Source organism: Juglans regia, chromosome 15 (genome assembly GCF_001411555.2).
Source record: "Juglans regia cultivar Chandler chromosome 15, Walnut 2.0, whole genome shotgun sequence".
NCBI lineage: Eukaryota > Viridiplantae > Streptophyta > Magnoliopsida > Fagales > Juglandaceae > Juglans > Juglans regia.
In genome coordinates this window covers 4423121-4444449 of record NC_049915.1, presented here as the reverse complement: position 1 = coordinate 4444449, position 21329 = coordinate 4423121, and the positions used below count along the sequence as shown (strand labels likewise).

Below are 21329 nucleotides of genomic sequence, written 5' to 3'. Positions count from 1 at the left end.
TCTTGCGTCGACCTGACTTAGATATTGGAGGCATCTCTAATTATGATTACTCGACTTTTTTGATAATAACCTTCTTTTACTTTTTGAGTATTTTTTATAAAATTAAATTATATGATTACATTACTTAATTAAATTTATTTATTTTTTAAATTATGCAAGAAGTTCATCTTCTAAGATTTTTTATCCAAATTCAAATAGTAAAGAGGAAAAAAATAATTGAATAATAAATAAATAAAAAATAAAGTGTAAGGATATCATTATCCTTTTAAGTAGCAATCAAAATGGCACGGGAGTGCATGCATATCATCATAAAGGTAAAGAGAAATTGTGAAATCAATCATATATCATGAGTTTTATTATTTGTAAATATGTTTTGTTAACATACTTGTCATAAGACTATTTATAATTATAAAAAAGTTAGTTATTAATATATATTTTTATCATTGTGAGACCCAGTACTTCAATGTCATATCGGAGGTGTAGCGCCCCATGTTCTAAGGCGCCGTTTTTGTTAGCTCACGATATTATGATTACAAGTTATTCCATTTTCTAATTTGAGGAGGTGTAGATATATCACATACCATATATGAATTGCTCTCACCAAATTGAATAAAAAAATAAAAAATATCTCAATTTAATTAGCTAGTCATTTGTTTTCACAACCATTCTCATTTCATCTAATCATTACAACTTTCTTAAATTTTCACACAAAACAGAATAAATAATACAACTTTTTTAAATATCAAAATAAGAATAATATTAAAAATATATATTTTAACAATATTTTATTCAACTTTTATTTCAACTCAACTCATCTCATCTGTCAAAATAGACGAGGCTTTTGGTCTCGCACGTGGAGAATATCTCTTTCCCTTACATTTTTTTTTCTTTTTTTCATTTTACGTGTTTTTACATTCTATGTTGAGTGAATTTTCACGAGAATTGAGTGATTTCTTTTTCCCACAAGGAGGCAAAAGAAAATAAAAGGGAAAAAAATAGAGAGGGAGGGACAAGGGAGAAGAAGGATTCGATTTTGAGGACTGGGATGAGGGGCGTCAATCTGAGGAGAAGAGGGATTCAATTCAGAGGGCTGGGGTGAGAGGCGTCAGTCTGAGGAGAAAAATCATGACGTGGGCAATGAATCGGGTTCAGGTATGTGGTGTGCATTTGCAGATCGGAGGTTGAGTAGATTTTTTGTTCTTTAAAACTATCTATAGTTCTTGCTAAATTGGAGACAGATGACTAATAACTCTAGGGCACCCCTTAAAAAGTAGTGTAGGGGACCCTTATCCAAGAAAAAAAAAAGAAAAAACTGTGTAATATTTTACTATGAATTTTAAAATTGAATTTTTTATATGAAGTTGCTTTTTTATTTTTTTTTATTATCGAGTGATGGATAAATGGCCTAAGATAACCTCGTTACCACCAACACCAACCATATCATGTTGACATTGATCTCAGCATTTCCAGCTAAAATATATTGTTTGTGTCGAATATAAAGAAATTTACGAATTTGAGAGTCTCAAATATGATAGAGATGGACACATGAAAAAAATTATGCACTATTTATTGTTGTCTCTATAAATATTATGAGACATGAAATTAACAATAAATGTTATAGAGTCCACTTTATGTATTAGGGTACGTTTGGGTGTTGAAAAGTGTTGAGAAGTATTGAGAATGTTTGTGAATAGTTATAAGTAGAGATTGGAGTGAGTTTGTGGGTCCCATTGAGAATATTTTGAGTTGTTTGGATGTGTGAAGTATGTTGAGTTGTTGACTTTTGAGTAAGTAGTTAAAAAATATGTGGGTCCCATAAATATTATAGTGATTTGATTTTTAATAATAAATATTATAATGATTTTATTATAGTAATTTTTTAATATTAATAAATATTGTAGTGATTTTATTTTACTTTTATATATAATAATGATAAATATTATAATGATTTTATTTTTAATTTATATATAATAATGATAAATATTATAATGATTTTATTTTTAATTTATATATAATAGTGATAAATATTATAATGATTTTATTTATATATATATAATAGTGATAAATATTATAGTAATGTTATTTTTTATTTATATATTATAGTGATTCTATTTTTAATTTATATATAATAGTGATAAATATTATAGTATTTTATTTTTTATTTATATATAATAGTGATTTTATTTTTATTTATATATTTTAGTGTTTTTATTTTTTATTTATATATAATAGAGATAAATATTATAATGATTTTATTTTTTATTTATATATTATAGTGATTTTATTTTTTATTTATATATTATAATGATTTTATTTTTTATTTATATTTAATAGTGATAAATATTATAGTAATTTTATTTTTTATTTATATATAACAGTGATATATATTTTTTATTTATATATTATAGTTATTTTATTATAGTGATTTTATTTTTTATTTATATATTATAATGATTTTATTTTTTATTTATATTTAATAGTGATAAATATTATAGTGATTTTATTTTTTATTTATATATTATAGTGATTTTATTTTTATTTATATATTATAATGATTTTATTTTTTATTTATATTTAATAGTGATAAATATTATAGTGATTTTATTTTTTATTTATATATTATAGTGATTTTATTTTTTATTTATATATTATAGAGATTTTATTTTTTATTTATATATAATAGTGATAAATATTTTTTATTTATATATTATAGTGATTTTTTATTATTTATATATTATAATGATTTTTTTATTTATATTTAATAGTGATAAATATTATAGTGATTTTATTTTTATTTATATATAATAGTGTATTTTTTATTTATATATTATAGTGATTTTATTTTTTATTTATATATTATAGTGATTTTTTATTATTTATATATTATAATGATATATTATAGTGATTTTATTTTTTATTTATATATTATAGTGATTTTATTTTTTATTTATATATTATAGTGATTTTATTTTTTATTCATATATTATAATGATTTTATTTTTTATTTATATTTAATAGTTATAAATATTATAGTGATTTTATTTTTTATTTATATATTATAGTGATTTTGTTTTTTATTTATATATTATAGTAATTTTACTTTTTATTTATATATTATAGCGATTTTATTTTTTATTTATATATAATAGTGATAAATATTTTTTATTTATATATTATAGTCATTTTATTTTTTATTTATATATTATAGTGATTTTATTTTATTTATATTTAATAGTGATAAAAATTATAGTGATTTTATTTTTTATTTATATGTAATAGTGATAAGTATTATAGAATATTTGTGAATAGTTATGAGTAGAGATTGAAGTGCGTTTGTGGGTCCCATTGAGAGTATTTTAAGTTGTTTGGCATGTGAAGTGTTTTCAAAAGTACGAGAATACTTGGAAAGTGTTGAGGAACTTTTGGTACCCAAACATAGCCTTAATCTCTTCTACGTGGAACTTGATACGAAATAAGAAATGTTTTAGTTACAAAAGGATTATATAAAAATAATCACACAAATTAATATAGTTTAATGTAGTTCGTCAGATTATAAAATTATTTTTATTGTAAAGTAGATCTAACAGATCAAATAAAATCACGTCAATTTGTAAGATTACTTTTAAATAATTTGTTTATAAATGTAGCAATACTCATACGAAATTTATAAATGAGTTCCAATAAAATAATTGTCCAGAAAAGAAACTCTGCAAGTGGGACAACAAATGAATGAATGAAAAAAAAAAAAAGCAAGTGGAAAGTAGAGATAAGGAGGGACCATGCATCTTTCCCACAAGTTGTCATGAAAACTGGAAGAAAAACGATTCGGAATCGTCAAAGTTCATAAAGAAATGGAGATCGATGAGCACTTTATGTTCCATACCATGTGACCCAGCTTTAATTTTTTCCAGTTACAGATATGACGCATTGGAGGGTGAGGAATGGAATCAAAGCCTTTGGAAGCTTGTGTATTATTTTGCATATCAGAGGTCACTCTCTGCAATCTTTGGATTTCTTAGAAATCTTCTGCTGAAATAAAATAATTACAACTTTAATCATTACAATTTTATTAAATTTTTATACAAAATAAAATAAACAATTCAACTTTTTCAAATCTTAAAACAAAAATAATATTAAAAAAATATATTATAAGAATATTTTATTTAAATTTTAACTTTAATCTCAATTCATCTCATATCGAAAACAAACTAGGTCTAAGTTATGGGCTGTCTGAGATTGTCTCGCATCTGCTGAATCTTTCCTTGATTTTACTGCTGTTGTTATGTGTTTATGTCCAGCTTAGACGTTTTACTTACAAATTGTTAGATCTTGGCTATTTCTTAAGCCAATCATTAGACTTGAAAAATCATCTACTTATCATATTTGGATGGAGATGAGTAGGACTGTTCATTTGAGCCAAATTTTTTTCCCGTCTAGAATCCGGAAAACCGAATTCCGGTTTCGAGAACCCAAGTTGCAAAATCCAAGTACACCAGGTCCGCGTACCGGGTTGTAAACCCGGAACCTTTTTTTTTTTTTAATTTTTTAAGTTTGAATGTTAACATATCAAACATACTATCAATCTCAAAAACTTGAAAGTAGAAAGACTTCTGGAATTGAAAAACTATATCTAACACACCAGCCAGAAACCCAAGAATCGGTACAGGTTCCAAAATGTTCTTGGTGCTTCCGAGTCTTTGCCTGAAACATCACAACCATAAATATGATAATCATAGTGCAGTTTCCTACTGTTTCTACTCCTTACAAAAGTATAAACAAATAATCTAAATATATTAAAGATGAGATACGCACCTGGTATACTTGCGCCAAAGAAAGGGTCTCTCTCATAAGGTAAAGTGCCCATAACAGCTTCCTTCTTTTAACCTACGTCAAAGCGGTGGTATCAAAAGCACTACAGCATTGAATCTATTCATGAGAACTGAACAACGCAACCATGAAATTGCGTGTAGAGAATACATATTGCAAGATTCAACGCAGAAGCATACAACTCTCTGTACATGCATGGTAAGATTTAGAAAAACCCAAACCTAATCATTTTCAGAGACGGAAAGATAAACTGTTGCTCTTCTGGCAATTAAACCATGTCCCACCCGCTTGAACACAATCCAGAGAGGCTCTTCCTGGATAATAGCATGCCGCAAAGCGATAAAAAAATCAAAACATTCAAACTGAAAAAATAAAAAGGTTCTGAATTTACAACCCGAATTCACCCGAGTTCCGTCTCGGATTTAAAATCCAAATTCTGGTTTGGATATACTAGGATTTCCGGAACCCGATGAACAGTCCTAGAGATGAACGAAGGGCCGTGAATGGAAGAGATTCTTATAAAAGGGTGATTATTAAGGCTGAGTTTGGAGTTCTCTACTTTTAGAATGAGTTAAAAACGCAAGGTTCGAGTCATTTTCAGTAGAGTTCAAATGTTAACTCAGTGTGGGCCCCACACATGTGCTACTTTCTTCCATTACATTGATGCAATTCCTGCATTGATGGTTGGGCCCCACCTGAAAGCTGACACTGTATTGAGATTTTGGACTACAAGTGAGTATCCATACAGGTTTGAAGATGAGATGAGAATTTTATGTTTTGTTTTAAAATTTAAAATATTATATTTTAATATTATTATTTTTTTAGAATTTGAAAAAATTAAATTGTTTATTATATTTTGTATAAAGATTTAAAAAATATATAATAATAAGATAAAATAAAATAAAAATTTTATATTTTATTTTAGTTACCAAACCTGCCCTAGAGCTATAAACTCTTTTTAGAAAGCTCCCAGATCAAAGTACCTACACGTCTGATCTGCTTTACCAAAAACATCCACAATTAAATTTTTTTTTTTTTACAGTTTGGTAATTACATGTTTGAACTTTAAAGTATTTTAAATATGTTACACTTGTTTGCTAATTATATAAAAATTATTTTTAGATGTAAAAGATATTGACCATTAAAGTTTTATTTTATAAAAAAAAAATAGAAAAATTAGGCCATATTTCTTTTGAGAAATTTTTTTGAAATTTTGTTTTGATTTGAAGTAAATTTTAAATTTCAAACCAAACATATTCAAACGGTTAAAGATAATGTGAAATTAATTTAATTTTAATTTGATTACATAATTATCAAATTAACTGATTTGATTTTCGTAATTTTCAAATCAAGACATTTGATTTTTAAAAATATTTATCTTATCCTATCTCTATATAATTTCTTTATAAATGGTTATCAATGTTTTGTATCAAGGCAATTAAGAATAGCAACGATGTAATCGTCAAAATCTATCTCCCTCATTCTCAAATATTTTAAATGAGTGATGCTAAAACGGGCTCCCCTTTTTTTTGCCCGATTGGGTGTTTTAATTTTTTTTAGTTTTTTTTCTACGTAGTGATTAAGAAAATATTATTTAATAATATTATGAATTTTTTTTAAATATTTAAAAGTGTTAAAAAATTATGTGAAAAAAGATTTTTATAGATTTTTTGTTCTTTTTTCACATTATTTTTTTAACACTTTTAAATATTTAAAAAAAATTCAAAATAATATTTTCTTAATCACTAAGTAAAAAAAAAAACTAAAAAAAATTTAAAAAACCCAATAGGACAAAAAATAATAATTTTTCATTTATTATTATATTAAAAATTCTCAAAATCTAAAACTGAAGTTAGAGTTTGAATTAAAGAAAAAAAGAACAAAATTGGAATTTATGTTTCAACTAGTGTTTGACTTTAAAACACTCCCACTTTGATAATATTTAAAAAATTATTACTTATCTTTATTAAAAAAGAAATAATATTTATAGTTATTTTTTTTTAAAAAAATTATATAAAATTAATTTTATAGTAATAAATTATATTTTTTTTTAAAATAAACACACGACAATAGTCCAACATCTGATCTAGTATTACTCTTCCTAAAAAAAAAAAAAAACAAAGGCACAAGAAAATGATCGCGCTCGAATATGAGTAATCCTTTATCGACAAATCTTATATAAATACTTTATAAAAGAAAAGTAAGTTTTATTAATAAATAATAATTTTTTTATGTTTTATTTAAATAGAATCTATCTTTTTACACTAACTTATATAAAATTGATCTATTTAAATCATGAAAGCAACGGCACCAAGCAAAGGATACATTATGATTACGTGGCAGTCCTCAGTCCAATCTCTAATGGTGGGTGAAATCATTACTTGTTCCGCCACGCGTTCTACTAAGGGTGTGACCTCGTTTTCAATGCAACATTTTCCTTCCCCCAAGTCCGTGGGTTGCTTTCTTGCTTCCGGTCTGGCGGCTGCTCTAAAGTCTAAATTACATTTCTTTTTAAATCAAAATAATTTTAGATATAAAATTGATATTTAGTTTTTTCCAGCACTGCCTTTTATTATTATTTTTTTTTATTAATGCTGTATGGAAATACAATATCAGGCTTAATATATGTATTGAGATTCTATTTTATCAGTTTTATTTTTATTTTTATTTAAAATTTAAATTATTTACTATTTTAATAATGAATATGTCAGTAGATATAATTATGTGCATAAGATTGTAAATATAGATAATATTTTCCTTTTCAATTTACTATAATTCCAATAAATTGGAATCCTGAGTTCATATTCAAAAATCTTACATTGAAATTTTATTTTTTAATTTCTTAGCAGAATTCTAAAATCTAGTAAAAAAAAAAGATTATATACTTAAAAAAAAATCGGCATTTATGACTATATATATAAATGAATAATATTAAATGCTCAATTGATAAATAAACTAGAAAAATTCAAGACCGGTAGGATGAGGTTGTTATTTTTACATCCATCAATAAAAGTTGGCTACGTAGGAGGTGCAAGAATTAAACATCTACACCTGCACGCAGACTTTCTCTTCCCCCTCCCTCTCTCCCACGCATTTCTCTTCATTCCCTTCCCCTTCCCTCGCCCACATATCACCAAAATTCTATATTCAAATTGATGACCATGTGATGTACCGAGCATAAGCAAAAATAAAATTTTCTAAATGATCCAAATATTATATTTGCCATGAAATGAAATATGAAGTCTAATGGTTGCAGAAGTTTGAGTAATGAGAGTTGGAGACCAAAAAAGCAAGTTAATTGACATTTTTGTATGCAAAAAAGAAATCCCTTCCACATTTTCTCAACAGCTAAACAAATTTCTTCCATATTTTTGCAGAAGCCAAAAAAATTCTCTCCTACATTTTCGCAACACCATACACGTACAACAAATGGATGAAAAAGAAAGAACAATAATACATCGGCGATGACAACAGATCTCTCGAATACCTTGTAGAGAGCGTATTTTATAACCCAATATTAAAGAGAAAGAGAGAGAGAGAGATGGGGGATAGACCAGGAGAGCAAAACGTGGGTGGGGAAGGGAGAGGGAGAGAGAAAGAGATCATCTGTGTGAAGGTGCAAAATGCATTTTACTGAAACATCTATGTGGCAGCTCCTGATTGGAGGGTGTAAAAGAAAACTACACACCCTACCGGAGCTTCACCCTAAATAAACTATACTTTACTCTACTTATCTATTTTATATTGACTCTAAAATCTATTTAAAAAAAGAATTCTAAAAGACTTGATCCAATCAAGTCTTAAATTACAAATCTTGCATGGATTTTTTTTTTTTTTTTTGTTTAAAGAACTCGCCATGAAAAGTATGAAAAACTCCCTTTTTTTTAATGTGATTTACTTATTTACAAAAGATATACGTTAGACTTGTATATTTGAGATTTGTCTCTAACATTTCTTATACATTATTTATACTCCTTAAACATAAAATATTCTAATTTTTTAAAAATATAATAATAGTTATTTTTTAAATCATATTTTTTTAAAAATTGAAATTGAAATTGGAATTTATTTATTTTCTTATTTTCGTATACAATAATAGTTTGTAGCCGGCACCCTCGGATTCTTTCTTTTTGGAAAATCAAAACTAGAAAATAAGAACTTGATAATATTTTTAAATTTTATTATAATTTTATTCTATTCTGGTTTCTTAAGGTTATCATTTTAATTTATTTTTTGAAATAAATATTAATTTAAAATTTTCTGAAAATTAATATGACAACATTAAATAAATGCTGCTTAGTTGTAAATTGTCAGGTGCTCATCTCAATTTAATTTGTTTTTTTCTTCCATTTCAATATAGAAATATATATTCCTAAAATAAATAAATAAGCCCACCATTCCCTCTCTAGAAATATATTAAACAGAACGGCTATTCTTTTCCATTATAAAGCTCAGCATTCCCTCTCTACGTCTCACACACGAACTCCGATTCCCTTTTCTACCGTTCACACCGTAAAGAGTGGAAGAAAGAAAAATCATGGGTTTCTGTAGATCACCTTCAACCATGGCGATCTTCCTCTTAATGATGATGATATTCACGCTGTCGACTGCCTTGGACATGTCGATCATCGCATACGACAAGAATCACGGCGTCGGGTCGAATCCGAGGACCGACGGCGAAGTGATGACGATATATGAGGCGTGGCTCGCGAAGCACGGCAAGGCTTACAACGCCGTCGGGGAGAAGGAGAAGAGGTTCGAGATCTTCAAGGACAATCTCCGGTTCATCGACGAGCACAACGCTGCAGAGAAGAACCGGACCTACAAGCTCGGCTTGAACCGGTTTGCCGATCTGACTAACGAGGAGTACCGGGCAACGTACTTGGGAGCGAAGTCCGGTTCTGAGAGGAGGCTTTCGAGGCCGAGGAGTGACCGATATGAGCCTCGTGTCGGCGATAAGTTGCCACAGTCCGTTGATTGGAGGAAAGATGGTGCCGTTGTTGGCGTCAAAGACCAAGGGAGTTGTGGTGAGTTTCTTAGAGTATTAATTAATTCTAATTAATATATATATATAGTTGTTATATCAGTTTTTCCTCAAATCAATAATTTTTATACATTTGGGCCGGAATGCTTGGTTCAATCACCAGATTCGTCCTCACAGCTAGGGATCTTTTTTTCACTCATCCATGGGTAGGATCTTTGACTTTACACGAGTTGAATTTGAATTAACACAAGAATTCAACACGCAGTGAAAACATTGAAAATGAGAAATCTATATTCACTTAAAAAGAACTTAACTTTGACTTGCGGATTTTTGGGGATTATCGCTACATTAGCTTATTTTACAGAATTAAATTTGTTATTTATTTTTATTTCATTTGCTGTCTAGGTCAAAAAATTTTAATACAAAGAAATACTAAATAAGATTGTTGTGTTAAACTAATACGGCGTGTGTGATTATTAAAACCGGTTGGATTACAGTTCTATACTTTTTTCATTAGCCTAACTACTGCTTTTTAAGCCAAGGTTGTAATGAGAGATTGTTCGGCTGGCTTTATTTTCCCTCCAATCTTCGATTATGGTTGATATTAATGTTAAATCATCAGTTGTTCGAAAAGCTTATACCTATAAGAAATTAGGAGTGAATTATTTTATTAATATTTTATGACTTTGGAAAGTAATTTGACATTATAATTGCACCAATTCTTTGATAGACTTCAGGCAATAGGGATTTTTCTAGGTACAAATCAAGCCTAAAAGCTTTTCTTGTATTAATTATAATATTGTTTTTATCCTGGATACTTCAGCTCACAGAGTTTGCATTGCTTTCAACTGATTTGTGATATGATGTGTTGTTGTTTAATCAATATGAAATGTAGGGAGTTGCTGGGCATTCTCCACGATTGCTGCTGTGGAAGGGATAAACCAGATAGTGACAGGGGATCTAATCTCACTATCAGAGCAGGAATTGGTGGACTGTGATACAACTGATAATCAAGGATGCAATGGGGGTCTAATGGACTCTGCTTTTGAGTTCATCATCAACAATGGTGGCATTGACACTGAAGAAGATTATCCTTATTATGCTGCTGATGGAAGATGCGACACTTACCGGGTCAGTGGCAATTATCTAGGGAAACAACAAACTAAGAAAGCTGAAAAAGGAAGGAAAAAATGGTTACATATATATTTTTTTAACTCATCTTTTGTAACGTGCAGAAAAATGCCAAGGTTGTTACAATTGACGATTATGAAGATGTTCCTGCAAACAACGAGAAAGCACTACAAAAGGCAGTTGCTAATCAGCCTGTGAGTGTTGCCATCGAAGCAGGGGGCAGGGAGTTTCAGCTTTATGAGTCGGTAAGATTATACCACTGTATGATAAAGATTTATCGGGCTTGGAAAGGGTCAAAAGGAGACAAACTTTGCTGGCAAAGATCTTATTTTAATGGCTTGGATATTCGCTATTCTGATCTTCTAACTTTGCTTTTGAGGCGGAAATTAGACCAAACTTTAACTAAATAACTTGTTTTGCTGCATTTGTTCAGGGTGTCTTCACGGGAAAATGTGGGACGGCACTGGACCATGGAGTTACTGCTGTTGGGTATGGCACAGAAAATGGTGTTAATTACTGGATTGTGAAAAATTCATGGGGTGCAAACTGGGGAGAGGCAGGTTATATCAAGATGGAGCGCAATCTGGTGGGCACAGCAAGTGGCAAATGTGGTATTGCAATGATGGCCTCTTACCCTATCAAGAAAGGTCAAAATCCCCCCAACCCTGGCCCATCTCCACCATCACCAATAAAGCCCCCGACTGTCTGTAACAGCTATTTCTCCTGTCCTGAGAGCAACACCTGCTGCTGTGTTTACGAGTATGCAAACTATTGTTTGGCATGGGGATGCTGCCCACTCGAGGGTGCCACCTGCTGCGATGACCATTACAGTTGCTGCCCGCATGACTATCCCATCTGTAACATCAATGCAGGGACCTGCTTGATGGTAAGAGCAACTCTACTTTGTTTTTATCTTGTTTTTTATTTTTCAGTATCTGATGCTAGTTTTCACTGGGCACCTTTACCCTCTAATTAAAATTCTCATCCTCTCCTTTTGCTCACGAATGTTCCTGCCTGCAACAGAGCAAGGACAACCCATTGGGAGTGAAGGCACTGAGGCGCACTCCTGCTAAACCTCATTGGGCCTTTGGAAGTGATGGAAAGAGGAGCAGTGTTTAAGCGGATGTTCAACCTGGAACTGTGTCAAGTTAAGGATGATGAAAGAATCATACACAGTACTTTTGATATTCTTAATTTATCCTTCTTGGTACCCAATTGTCCATCATTAAGATACCAATAGATGGATTGTCTATTTAAGATTATTTAGATACATATTATGTGTATATAGGGCTCTATTTGTTTCTGCTTGATTGAACAACCAACAGACAGATTGTTATCAGTCTTCATTCGCCTCTGTAAATTTAATTTGTCATTCAGCCATGGCTTTAATGAATTGCTTCAATGTTCCAACGCTGCTTGCAGTTTGTTTGTTTACTAGTTTCATCCATTTCTTTTTTGGTATAAGTTATAACATAGATTCTAATGCTTGATGATCTGAAGTCAGAAGAAGAGCCTTGTCATGGAAACCGGCAATGTCGTTAAAACATTTGGTACTACATTATTTCAATGCTTCAATTCTCATTTTTTTCACACAAGTTTTAAGTGTTTTTCCAGTAGTATTGGTGATTTTATATGATATTCCAGTAATGGCTGTAGTTAGAACCATGATTATAAAGTGGTCGTCTAGACAGTGGTCTTCTAAAGTCTTAACCAATCCTTAAGTTTTTGCGAAAGAATATTTTCAGTGACCCATTGATTTCCATTGCTAGGGTTATGCATTACTTTATTGGATATTTATTCAATATACAAAGAAGATTATCCTTATCATTGGATAGAGGTATGATGAGGGCGCTTCATTTTAAGGAGAAGATCAGGAGAGGAGAAACTGGCAACAAGTGGTGTGCGAAATTACGTGCACCTAATGAAAATGCGTGGCTCACACGCCGACGACGAGTAAAACTGGAAGAAATCGGTGGGTGGTGGTGGTGGTGGAACATGGTGCGGGAAGTTTTTTTTTTTTGGCATATGAAGGACTAATTTCTATTATTCCCTTGAATGTGTTCCAAACAAGATAAAAATGTTGCGAGTGTTTGTTGCTAAAGTGCTTGTTGCTTTTCACAAAGTGGAGATACTTTCATCTGATTCCCCTTTGTTTAAAGCAAAGGAATGCTAATGCTTTCCATCATGTTTCAAGTATTTCTTGGCGACAATTCATCCATTGATATCCCCACATGCTGAAAATTGAAAGAGGATTGCTATAACCATAAAAAGATTACACAAAAGTAATTTTACAAACTAACGTGATTTTATGTGATGTATTAAATCTACTTTACAATAATAATAAAAAACTTCTCAATATGAAAAATCACACAAAGACACGTCAATTTGTGTGATTACTTTTATGTAATATATTTATTGCTAAAGTATTTCTCAAACTGAAATGCTATCATCTTTAATCAAATTGGAAATAGTGTCCGAAAGTCGTAACAGCACTTCTATGTTGAGGATGAAATGAAATTGGTAAAAGTTATGACACATAATGTCTTTTGGACCTGTGAGAGGATCCATAAGAAGATGAGGTTTTGTACCATGCCTGGTCTCTTGGACATGAATAAGAGGATCATCGTTTGTTTGGATTGGTAACCCAAGGTTTTCGGGGTTGTTCTTCACTGTATTTGACTGCGGCGGATCGAGGATTGTTGGGACTTCAGTCCTGAATATATATTTTGTATCATGTGTGCTCTAATATGCTGTTTTTCATCCTAAATTTCATATTCAAGAACGAATATACTATCTCGTTCCATCGATAAAACTTAATCACCATTGATTTAACCTCGCAACTACATCCACTAAGGCCCCTAAAAGGGGTCCCCATTGTATTATCTACCAAACCCTCCAGAACAAATATCAGGACCTTCAGCAGAACTGATCTTAGCCTTGGAGGGAGGGTAGGGTTGGATATTTCAATATATTTATGGTTGATAGAAACACATCAACCACCAGAAGTTGACCTACAAACAGAACATAGTGGTCCACTTAGAAAAGAGTTGCCCTTTTCATGTATTCTTCCTGTATGACTGATAATGCTGGGTCTGTTCACCTAAACATGGGATTAGGAAAGAAAATAAAACATAATGAGTACACTTGTACCCATGTTTTGTATATATTCTATAGTTTTGTAAGTACCCAAAAATATAATTGAGAAAAATGATCATGAACCATGATACATACATGGGGGCTAATTTCACAGGGTGTACACGAGTTCTTCCACATCATGAACAGTGGATATGTAGTATGTACATTTCATTGTCTTATTCCATGATATCTCGGATTTGTCATTTTAAAAAATAAGAGTCGATCTAATAGTTGATGGATTCTGATACAGTACATTGAAATGAAAATAGGATGAGAGTATGTAGTATATGATATAAATACATCGAGATGGCTCTTAAGTCATATGTACATGACCCGCCCAATGCACAAGAATAATTCGAGTAAAATAGTTAAGAAACGAGGAAACCAAATCTATAAATAACGATGAGTCAATAGCTATAATTAGATAAATCTTTTTCCTTATTAGAAAAGTAATAGTAAAATGATAGTAGAGTTAACTGCAGGAAAATTAAAGAGACAATAATGGTAGATTAATAAAGTAAAATAAAAATAAAATAAAATGATAAGGAGGCCCAATAGAAGAATACATTGCAAAGATGATGTTCCAATATTACACAGGTAACAGATTCTTCCAAAACAAATGGAGCCACATGGATGTTGCATAACAAGAACAAGAGACTTAAAACACCACTCCAAAAGGGAATTAAAGAAAATATCAAACAGTGGAGGTTGGGGACCATGGAGTGTGTCGGGTGCGTTAGGTACTAAATGTCGCATACAACATCTTCATCTAAATTCAATTATATGTCTGTCTGCTTTTCTCTCTCTCATTTGTTTTCCAGGGACCAGAAGGGACAGACCATGGGAGTTGTCCACACCCCACCATCGATCATGCCCAAATTGCCACTCAACTTGATCCATCAAATTAGGAGATGGCATTGTCATTAGGATTGTGAAGCAATCATGATAACGAAGGCATGGGGTTTAAGCAGAATCCATGCAATGTAATTATCATTAAGTATGCATGATATTGTTTTCATTACACCAATCATGATGATTGCATTCTTTTGTCCCCTTTTTGCAGCAAATAAGACTGGATGTAATGAAAAGATGAGTTATTGCATTGCAGAACTGTTTATGCTAAGTACTTTGAAAGAAAGCTCGATCTATGAAATAATATGGGGCAAAGTGGTGATCTACCAACGAGCCTACAAAATCAGCTTTGCAGTGCCCAAACCATCTTTTTTCATGACAATAAATGCAACTTGTCCATGCTAATTAATTGGGATTTAAAGGTACTTTCTCCTTCCCTTGATGTCTAAATCCCAACTCCACTGCTAATCCATTTCCTTGCTCTGAGTTATGGTTCATGGAAATGGGTACTTTTTCTTCTTGACCACCATCCATATGACAGGAAGACTCCAGTTTTATGTTTGGTATCTGAATTCCATCATTCGTGTTGTTGATGTCGTTGAGCAGAGCTGTTTCTGGAGCTTCAATAGCGTTGAAAGATGGAACTGAAGGTAGCTTTGCTAGCAATGCTCCGAGGCTGCAAGACATGGTAGGAGAAAGAGGTGGAATTGACCAAATGTTGGGTGCTCCTGCAACGCCATTTTGTGGAGTGTTCCAGCCCAAGTTGATCGATTTTAGGGGAGAATAGTCAGGTTTTTCGTCGAACAGTCTCTTCACTCCTGTTAATTGGCGTTTGTCGTACAAGGAAAGAGTTGTTTCATGGTTTTCTATCATTGGGGCATTGGGTTTGAGGACGTATGGATGTTGGATAGGAAGGTATGGTCTTTGGATGGCGAAGACACCTGGAATGCTTTGGAGATAGCCGAAGTTCCTCTGTATGCTGATCACCAGATTGAGATCTTCCACAACCTGAAGAGATATTAGCAATTTGATATCGATCTTGGGAAAGAATTAAGAGAGAAATTATCAGCTTAGATACATACCTTATCAAACGAGCCCAGTTGAACTATGCCTTCTCTGACAGAAATGATGGCAATTGTCTGTCAAAAAATAAGATGATTTCATGAAGCTAAATGGGTTTAAACCGAGAGTAGTTCAAATGAGAATTTCTATTCATGGTCTTGTGAAGATACAAACCTGAATGCCTGAATTGAACTGAAACTCCCATGCTCTAGGTTGCTGGAAAGAGGAAGAATAATTCAAGAGAATCACAAGAAAGTCAGGTTTGAAAAAACAAGAAGGAGTAGAATTTACATTTGAACTGATATTGGTGCAGAAAATTATATATGATTGCCTTACAGGCTCAATGGTTACATTCCAGGAGGAGATAAAACTTGGATCACCATCACTTGGAGCATCTCTAAACACCCATCTGTGACTATTATCTGCTGCAACTTTCCCTATTAATCTGCAGAACAGAAACCATGCAGCTTAGTACTCATCAATTTTCTCAGTTACCAATTTTCCTTGTCCCTTAATAATGAGCTTTCACTCACCCCTCTCCAAAATTGTACACTTCATGAGACATTTTGAAGAAGACATCTGCCCCAAACCTCCCCTTTATGTAACCACTTCCATTTCTCTCACATTCAAAGAAATCACAAAACCCATCTTCCCACACAAGAATCCTGAAACCAAGAAGAAGAAAAAGCCACTTAGAAACCAGATTTGAGACATGGGTCTTCTGCAACTAACTCTAGTTGTATCTTACCAATTCCTTTTGTTTCCTTTGGAGCGATCAAGAGCACTACCTCCATATTCCAACCTACAAGAAATGAAGAAACCAATGTGATCTAGGACATTAAAAATTGCATGCCTTTGCAACATGAACTAAGCTAATCAAACTTCTAAGATAATCATGCATATATATATATATATATATGGGCTTTTAGTTATGGTTCTGTAATCAGTTTTCTCACTTCGGTGGGGGGAAATTCCGAGGCAATATCCTCCAGAAAACGGCGTACACCCATTTTGAGGAACTGGAAGAATCTGAACATGAACATAGACTCCGAAGCGTGTGCTGCAAGAGACAGTTGAGCGTAGGAAGTCCAGTCTCCATTGTCGCAAACACAAACACTGATCAGAGACAGACAGGGAAGCGAAAGAAACAAGATACTACAATTGTATCTATGTAGTCTTGGTTCCCATCGCAATTAAACGATAAAGTGAAACGACAGAACTCCCAAGGGCACGCGCACTAAACGAGAGAGAGATATACACGCTCCCGGGTTCAAGATTTCCACGAATTTTTATAATAAAAAAAATAAAAAATAAAAATAGTAAATTATCATTATTTTTGTGAAATGGTAAAAATAATTTTATAATTTAAGAGATCACGATAATAAGACACGTTAATTTATAAGATTATTTTTATATAATTACTTTATAGTCTTAGTATTTCTCTTATTCATACATATATATATATACTAGTAAGATGTTACGTGCCTGAGGCACGTATGCGCAGTTCAAAGTACTAATATATTTTATTAAAATAAAAATAAAGTACATATATCTTATTATTTTATTACTAATATATATCTTAAAAGCTATTGAAAGATAGGTTATTTGTAAATTATTATAATTCTTTCCTATTATAATGAATACGAAAAGATAAATCTACATAAATCTGTTTTCCTATTATAACGTATTTTCAAATTGGAAATTGAATCCATGATTATTATTATAATAAATCTGCTTTATTAGCATATTTAAATATATTAATAGTGGAATAGAAATCAACAGAAATCATAAAAGTAGCCATAAATTGAATGTAAATGAAAATACAATTATATCCCTGTGTTCTGTAATTATTACAAACGGATAGAAAGTTAATGAAAATCAGCATATTCCGTTAAAACAAGAAATTTCTGTTAAAATAAAAAAATTCCGTTTCATGGGCTCTTTATATATATAGAGATATATATATATATATATTAATCATCCTGACAAATGTACGTGCGTAGATTAAGGATCAGATACAATATATATATATATATATATATATATATATATAGTACGTACTTGGATTCTGATACTAGTGGAGATCGACTGGCCTTATAATTGTCGATACATACAGCAGCAAACGTCAGTAGCACCACATTTTCTGTCCATGAAGTTGCACCAGTAGTGGTCCTGAAAGATTTATTAATCTATAAATTCACCTTATAAGTTAGAGTTATTTTATAATAAAAATAATTTCATAATATGAGGTATTAGTGTATAAAATTATGTTAATTTATAAATTAATTATTTTTATAAAATATTTTTATGATTAAAATATTTGTGTTTTAATTTATTGTGCATATATATATATATAGCAGCAAACGTGAGTAGGATGCATGCACATTAACGTTTTGTTATCCTGCATGGAGTTGCAGTGGTCCTAAAAGATTGATTAATCGGTCCATCTCTTCTCAGTTCTCACTCTAAAATTGCACCAAACCCTGTCTCCATTGTCCTTAGCGCTTGTAATGCCAGGGCCCCCACCCCCCCCAAGAAGCAGCTCGCTCATATGTTTGTCTCATCCTGAAACGTTGCTATTTGTTGAAAACATCAAGTCTTTAGCAGACACATCAGCTGAAAGCTGATGCCTAAAACTCTAACGTTGCTCATGTATATATACTTTGGTTCATGGAAACCAACTAAGAGTTACTGCATGCTTTGGTCATCAAATGAATTGGAGTAATAAAGGCTGTCATGTACCATTACTTGATGGTGACGATTCCCTAGCCACTAGGGTTTTTGTCCCATCTCAGCATGCATGAATAGAGGAGAGAGAGAGAGAGAGAGAGAGAGAGAGAGAGAGAGAGAGAGAGAGTTTTAACTTTTTCCCTATATCCATTTTGTTCGCCAATTTTACATCGGTTCTTCTACCTAGCTAGCTCTTTCAAGAGTTTTAATTAAGTGTACGTTGATATGGAGCGTTGGAATATTGGAGGAGTGACTGATCTCCCCCTCCCCCACGGCCCATCGTTCCAGCTTCTCGTAGTTTTCGATCCCCATGCACCCTCGTTTCTCTTCCTCCATTTTAGTTCATTTTTCTTTGAGTTCACGAATATTTACCCTTTTTGTTATATATTGATTTGGCACTTCCCAATTACAGCCCATCGGCCATGCACCATGCTCCCCAAATTCATAATATTCCTCCCTGCCACAAGCTGCATGCAGCTCCGGCCACACCCTACTATTTTTGTAAAGGTTTGGCCTATTATTGTACATATGCATAAGGTTAACACACCATTAATGTAGAATTGCATGGGTCTCACGCGCCACTTATCCCAATAGATCAACTTATTTAGAATTAGGTCTATGAATTTCTTCACTTTTATCTCACTCAGTGATGGCAATCCAAAGTACTCGAGATGCATATATAGTTGATATGGATTACAATTTCAATATCACCTTATAATTAATTACATGGTTTATGCCTCGATCTCTTGCGACAGATTGCCTCATAAACTAGCCAACTCTTTGTCAGCACTTTATAAAACCCACTTTTGATTAATATAATATGTGAATACATGGAGAAAGGTATTTGATCATAATTTGCATGCCAACGCAGCAACAGCACTAATCGATCTCAATGTAGTGAGTTCTATCGGTTGGGCAAGGAGATCATTACAAGAAAAACATGTATTTGTGGTCATTTATTTCGACGAAAAGACTATTTGTGATCAAAACAGACTCATTTTAACTGTAAATAATCATTTCGCTAAAATTTACTAGCTGCATAAATGAGCAATTTTCTTGTAATGTCAGAGAGTGTTGCTATATAATTAAGAGCTACAAAAAGATTTTACAAAAATAAACTTACAAACCGATGTGACTTGCATAATGTGTTACGTACGTCAGATTGTAAAGCTACTTTTATTATAAAATAGATTTAATGTATCACATGAAATCACGCTAATTAATTTATAAATTTATTTTTATGAAATCTTTTTGTAATTGCAGTACTTCTATATAATTAATTAGCTAGGTTGTTTTGTAGGTTTGTTATTTAGTTTAATTCAGTCCTTTTGGTTAAAACATAAGGAGTCCAAGTCGTGGCAGCTGTTTTTCTTGCCTTCGGCCAATTCTATGGCCGAATCTGGCCTACCAAGTCATTTAGATTCTTTTTTCTTTTCCTTTTTTAATATCTTTGCAAACTCTTACATTGGTCGGGAGAACACACTCTCTATATATAATTCCGACGTAACAAGATTGCCCATTTTTTATAGAGTAGTATTATATATATTTATAATTTTACTTACAGCTATAAGATTTATTTTGTTAGGTTTTTTTTTTTAATACAAATTTTTGAATTTCAAATTTCATGATTCTCAGCATATCAATAATTGACATATAGAGAATTAAGTTTTTTATAAAAAGAAATTAAGTATATTTAGCATATATGTTGCGTGAAAGAGCAAAGACAAATTGTCTTTTAAATCACTAAAATACTTTTAGGCTAGCCTAAGCCTCCTACATCCCTTAGGATTACATCTTTTGCCTTTACCTTAGGTCTTTGTCCACCGATTAATATTATCATAAATGTGGAAGCTGCGGTCTTGAAATTGGTCAAAAAATCCCTACCTAGATTTTACATCTATAGTACTGCAACACTTAATGAAATATATTATTATAGCCCATACCCTAATTAAGTAATCATGGTACACATGGATTTTGGCTATGTACAGGTTCAACCAACTAATCCTATCCTTTCTTTATATATTTTTATGAGTAATGTTAGATATCAATCTACAAATTTCGCACGAGTCTTGTAAAAAAAAAAAAAAAAAAAGAGCTTGTCTAGTAAAAATATTATTATTTAGAATATGTACAAATTATTACTGTGTTAATATATAGATATAGTGGGAAAAAATATCTTATATTTTAGAAAAAATATCACTTTGCACTCTATTAAGAATTTTAAACTTCACAACTTAAATAAATATTAAAATTGGTGCATTGTAGCTTATTAAGATTGTGTTAAGTCACTTAATTTTCTTTTATTTCAACGGTTATAATTCAATTGAAACGCAAAGTGTCAGTTTTTTATAGTTTAAGAATGCAATGTGCAAATAAATCTTAATAATATGGTGCGTAGAATATAAAAGAAAAATTATATTTATCATCCTCATACTTTTTTATTTTTATTTTTTTTGTTTTTTATGTGAGTTTAAGTTATATCCCACTTTTGTTTTAAGAAAAAAAAAAATTATATATATATATATATATATGAGATTATACATATATATAATCTCATGTGAGATTTAGTATTCTAATATATATATATATATAATTTTCTCTCAAATTT

At 31.2% G+C, this 21329-nt stretch overlaps 2 protein-coding genes and 1 long non-coding RNA gene across 4 annotated transcripts; 1 reads left to right on the top strand and 2 right to left on the bottom strand.

Annotated features, from left to right (window-relative positions):
* Positions 1-3660: 3660 nt before the first annotated feature.
* LOC108990373 lies at positions 3661-5350 on the bottom strand. Of its 2 annotated transcripts, none has more exons than XR_001995963.2 (4): positions 5049-5350; positions 4813-4884; positions 4640-4701; positions 3661-4029 (listed from the first exon to the last, which is right to left on the bottom strand). It is a non-coding gene; the product is annotated as an uncharacterized LOC108990373 (long non-coding RNA). The 2 variants fall into 2 exon arrangements; XR_001995964.2 differs by having other exon boundaries at positions 3661-4026.
* Positions 5351-9191: 3841 nt separating this feature from the next.
* LOC108990396 (low-temperature-induced cysteine proteinase-like) lies at positions 9192-12389 on the top strand. Its single transcript, XM_018964348.2, has 5 exons — positions 9192-9854; positions 10707-10942; positions 11047-11187; positions 11376-11828; positions 11966-12389. Exons 1-5 carry the CDS (start codon positions 9365-9367, stop codon positions 12059-12061), a joined length of 1416 nt encoding a protein of 471 aa, XP_018819893.1. The 5' UTR covers positions 9192-9364; the 3' UTR covers positions 12062-12389.
* Positions 12390-15156: 2767 nt separating this feature from the next.
* On the bottom strand, positions 15157-17170 carry LOC108990337. Its single transcript, XM_018964277.2, has 7 exons — positions 16948-17170; positions 16740-16793; positions 16525-16656; positions 16328-16436; positions 16166-16207; positions 16012-16068; positions 15157-15937 (listed from the first exon to the last, which is right to left on the bottom strand). The coding sequence occupies exons 1-7, from the start codon at positions 17088-17090 to the stop codon at positions 15335-15337; spliced, it is 1140 nt and encodes a 379-aa protein (XP_018819822.1). The 5' UTR covers positions 17091-17170; the 3' UTR covers positions 15157-15334.
* Positions 17171-21329: the final 4159 nt, after the last annotated feature.

Coding starts and splice junctions, on each gene's coding strand:
- LOC108990396 (XM_018964348.2), top strand. CDS start 9,365: ATGGGTTTCTGTAGATCACCTTCAACCATGGCGATCTTCCTCTTAATG. Junction 9,855..10,706: donor CAAAGACCAAGGGAGTTGTG/GTGAGTTTCTTA, acceptor TATGAAATGTAG/GGAGTTGCTGGGCATTCTCC. Junction 11,829..11,965: donor ATGCAGGGACCTGCTTGATG/GTAAGAGCAACT, acceptor TGCCTGCAACAG/AGCAAGGACAACCCATTGGG.
- LOC108990337 (XM_018964277.2), bottom strand. CDS start 17,090: ATGGAGACTGGACTTCCTACGCTCAACTGTCTCTTGCAGCACACGCTT. Junction 16,208..16,327: donor GGAATGTAACCATTGAGCCT/GTAAGGCAATCA, acceptor TCCTCTTTCCAG/CAACCTAGAGCATGGGAGTT. Junction 16,069..16,165: donor AGTTCAATTCAGGCATTCAG/GTTTGTATCTTC, acceptor ATTTTTTGACAG/ACAATTGCCATCATTTCTGT.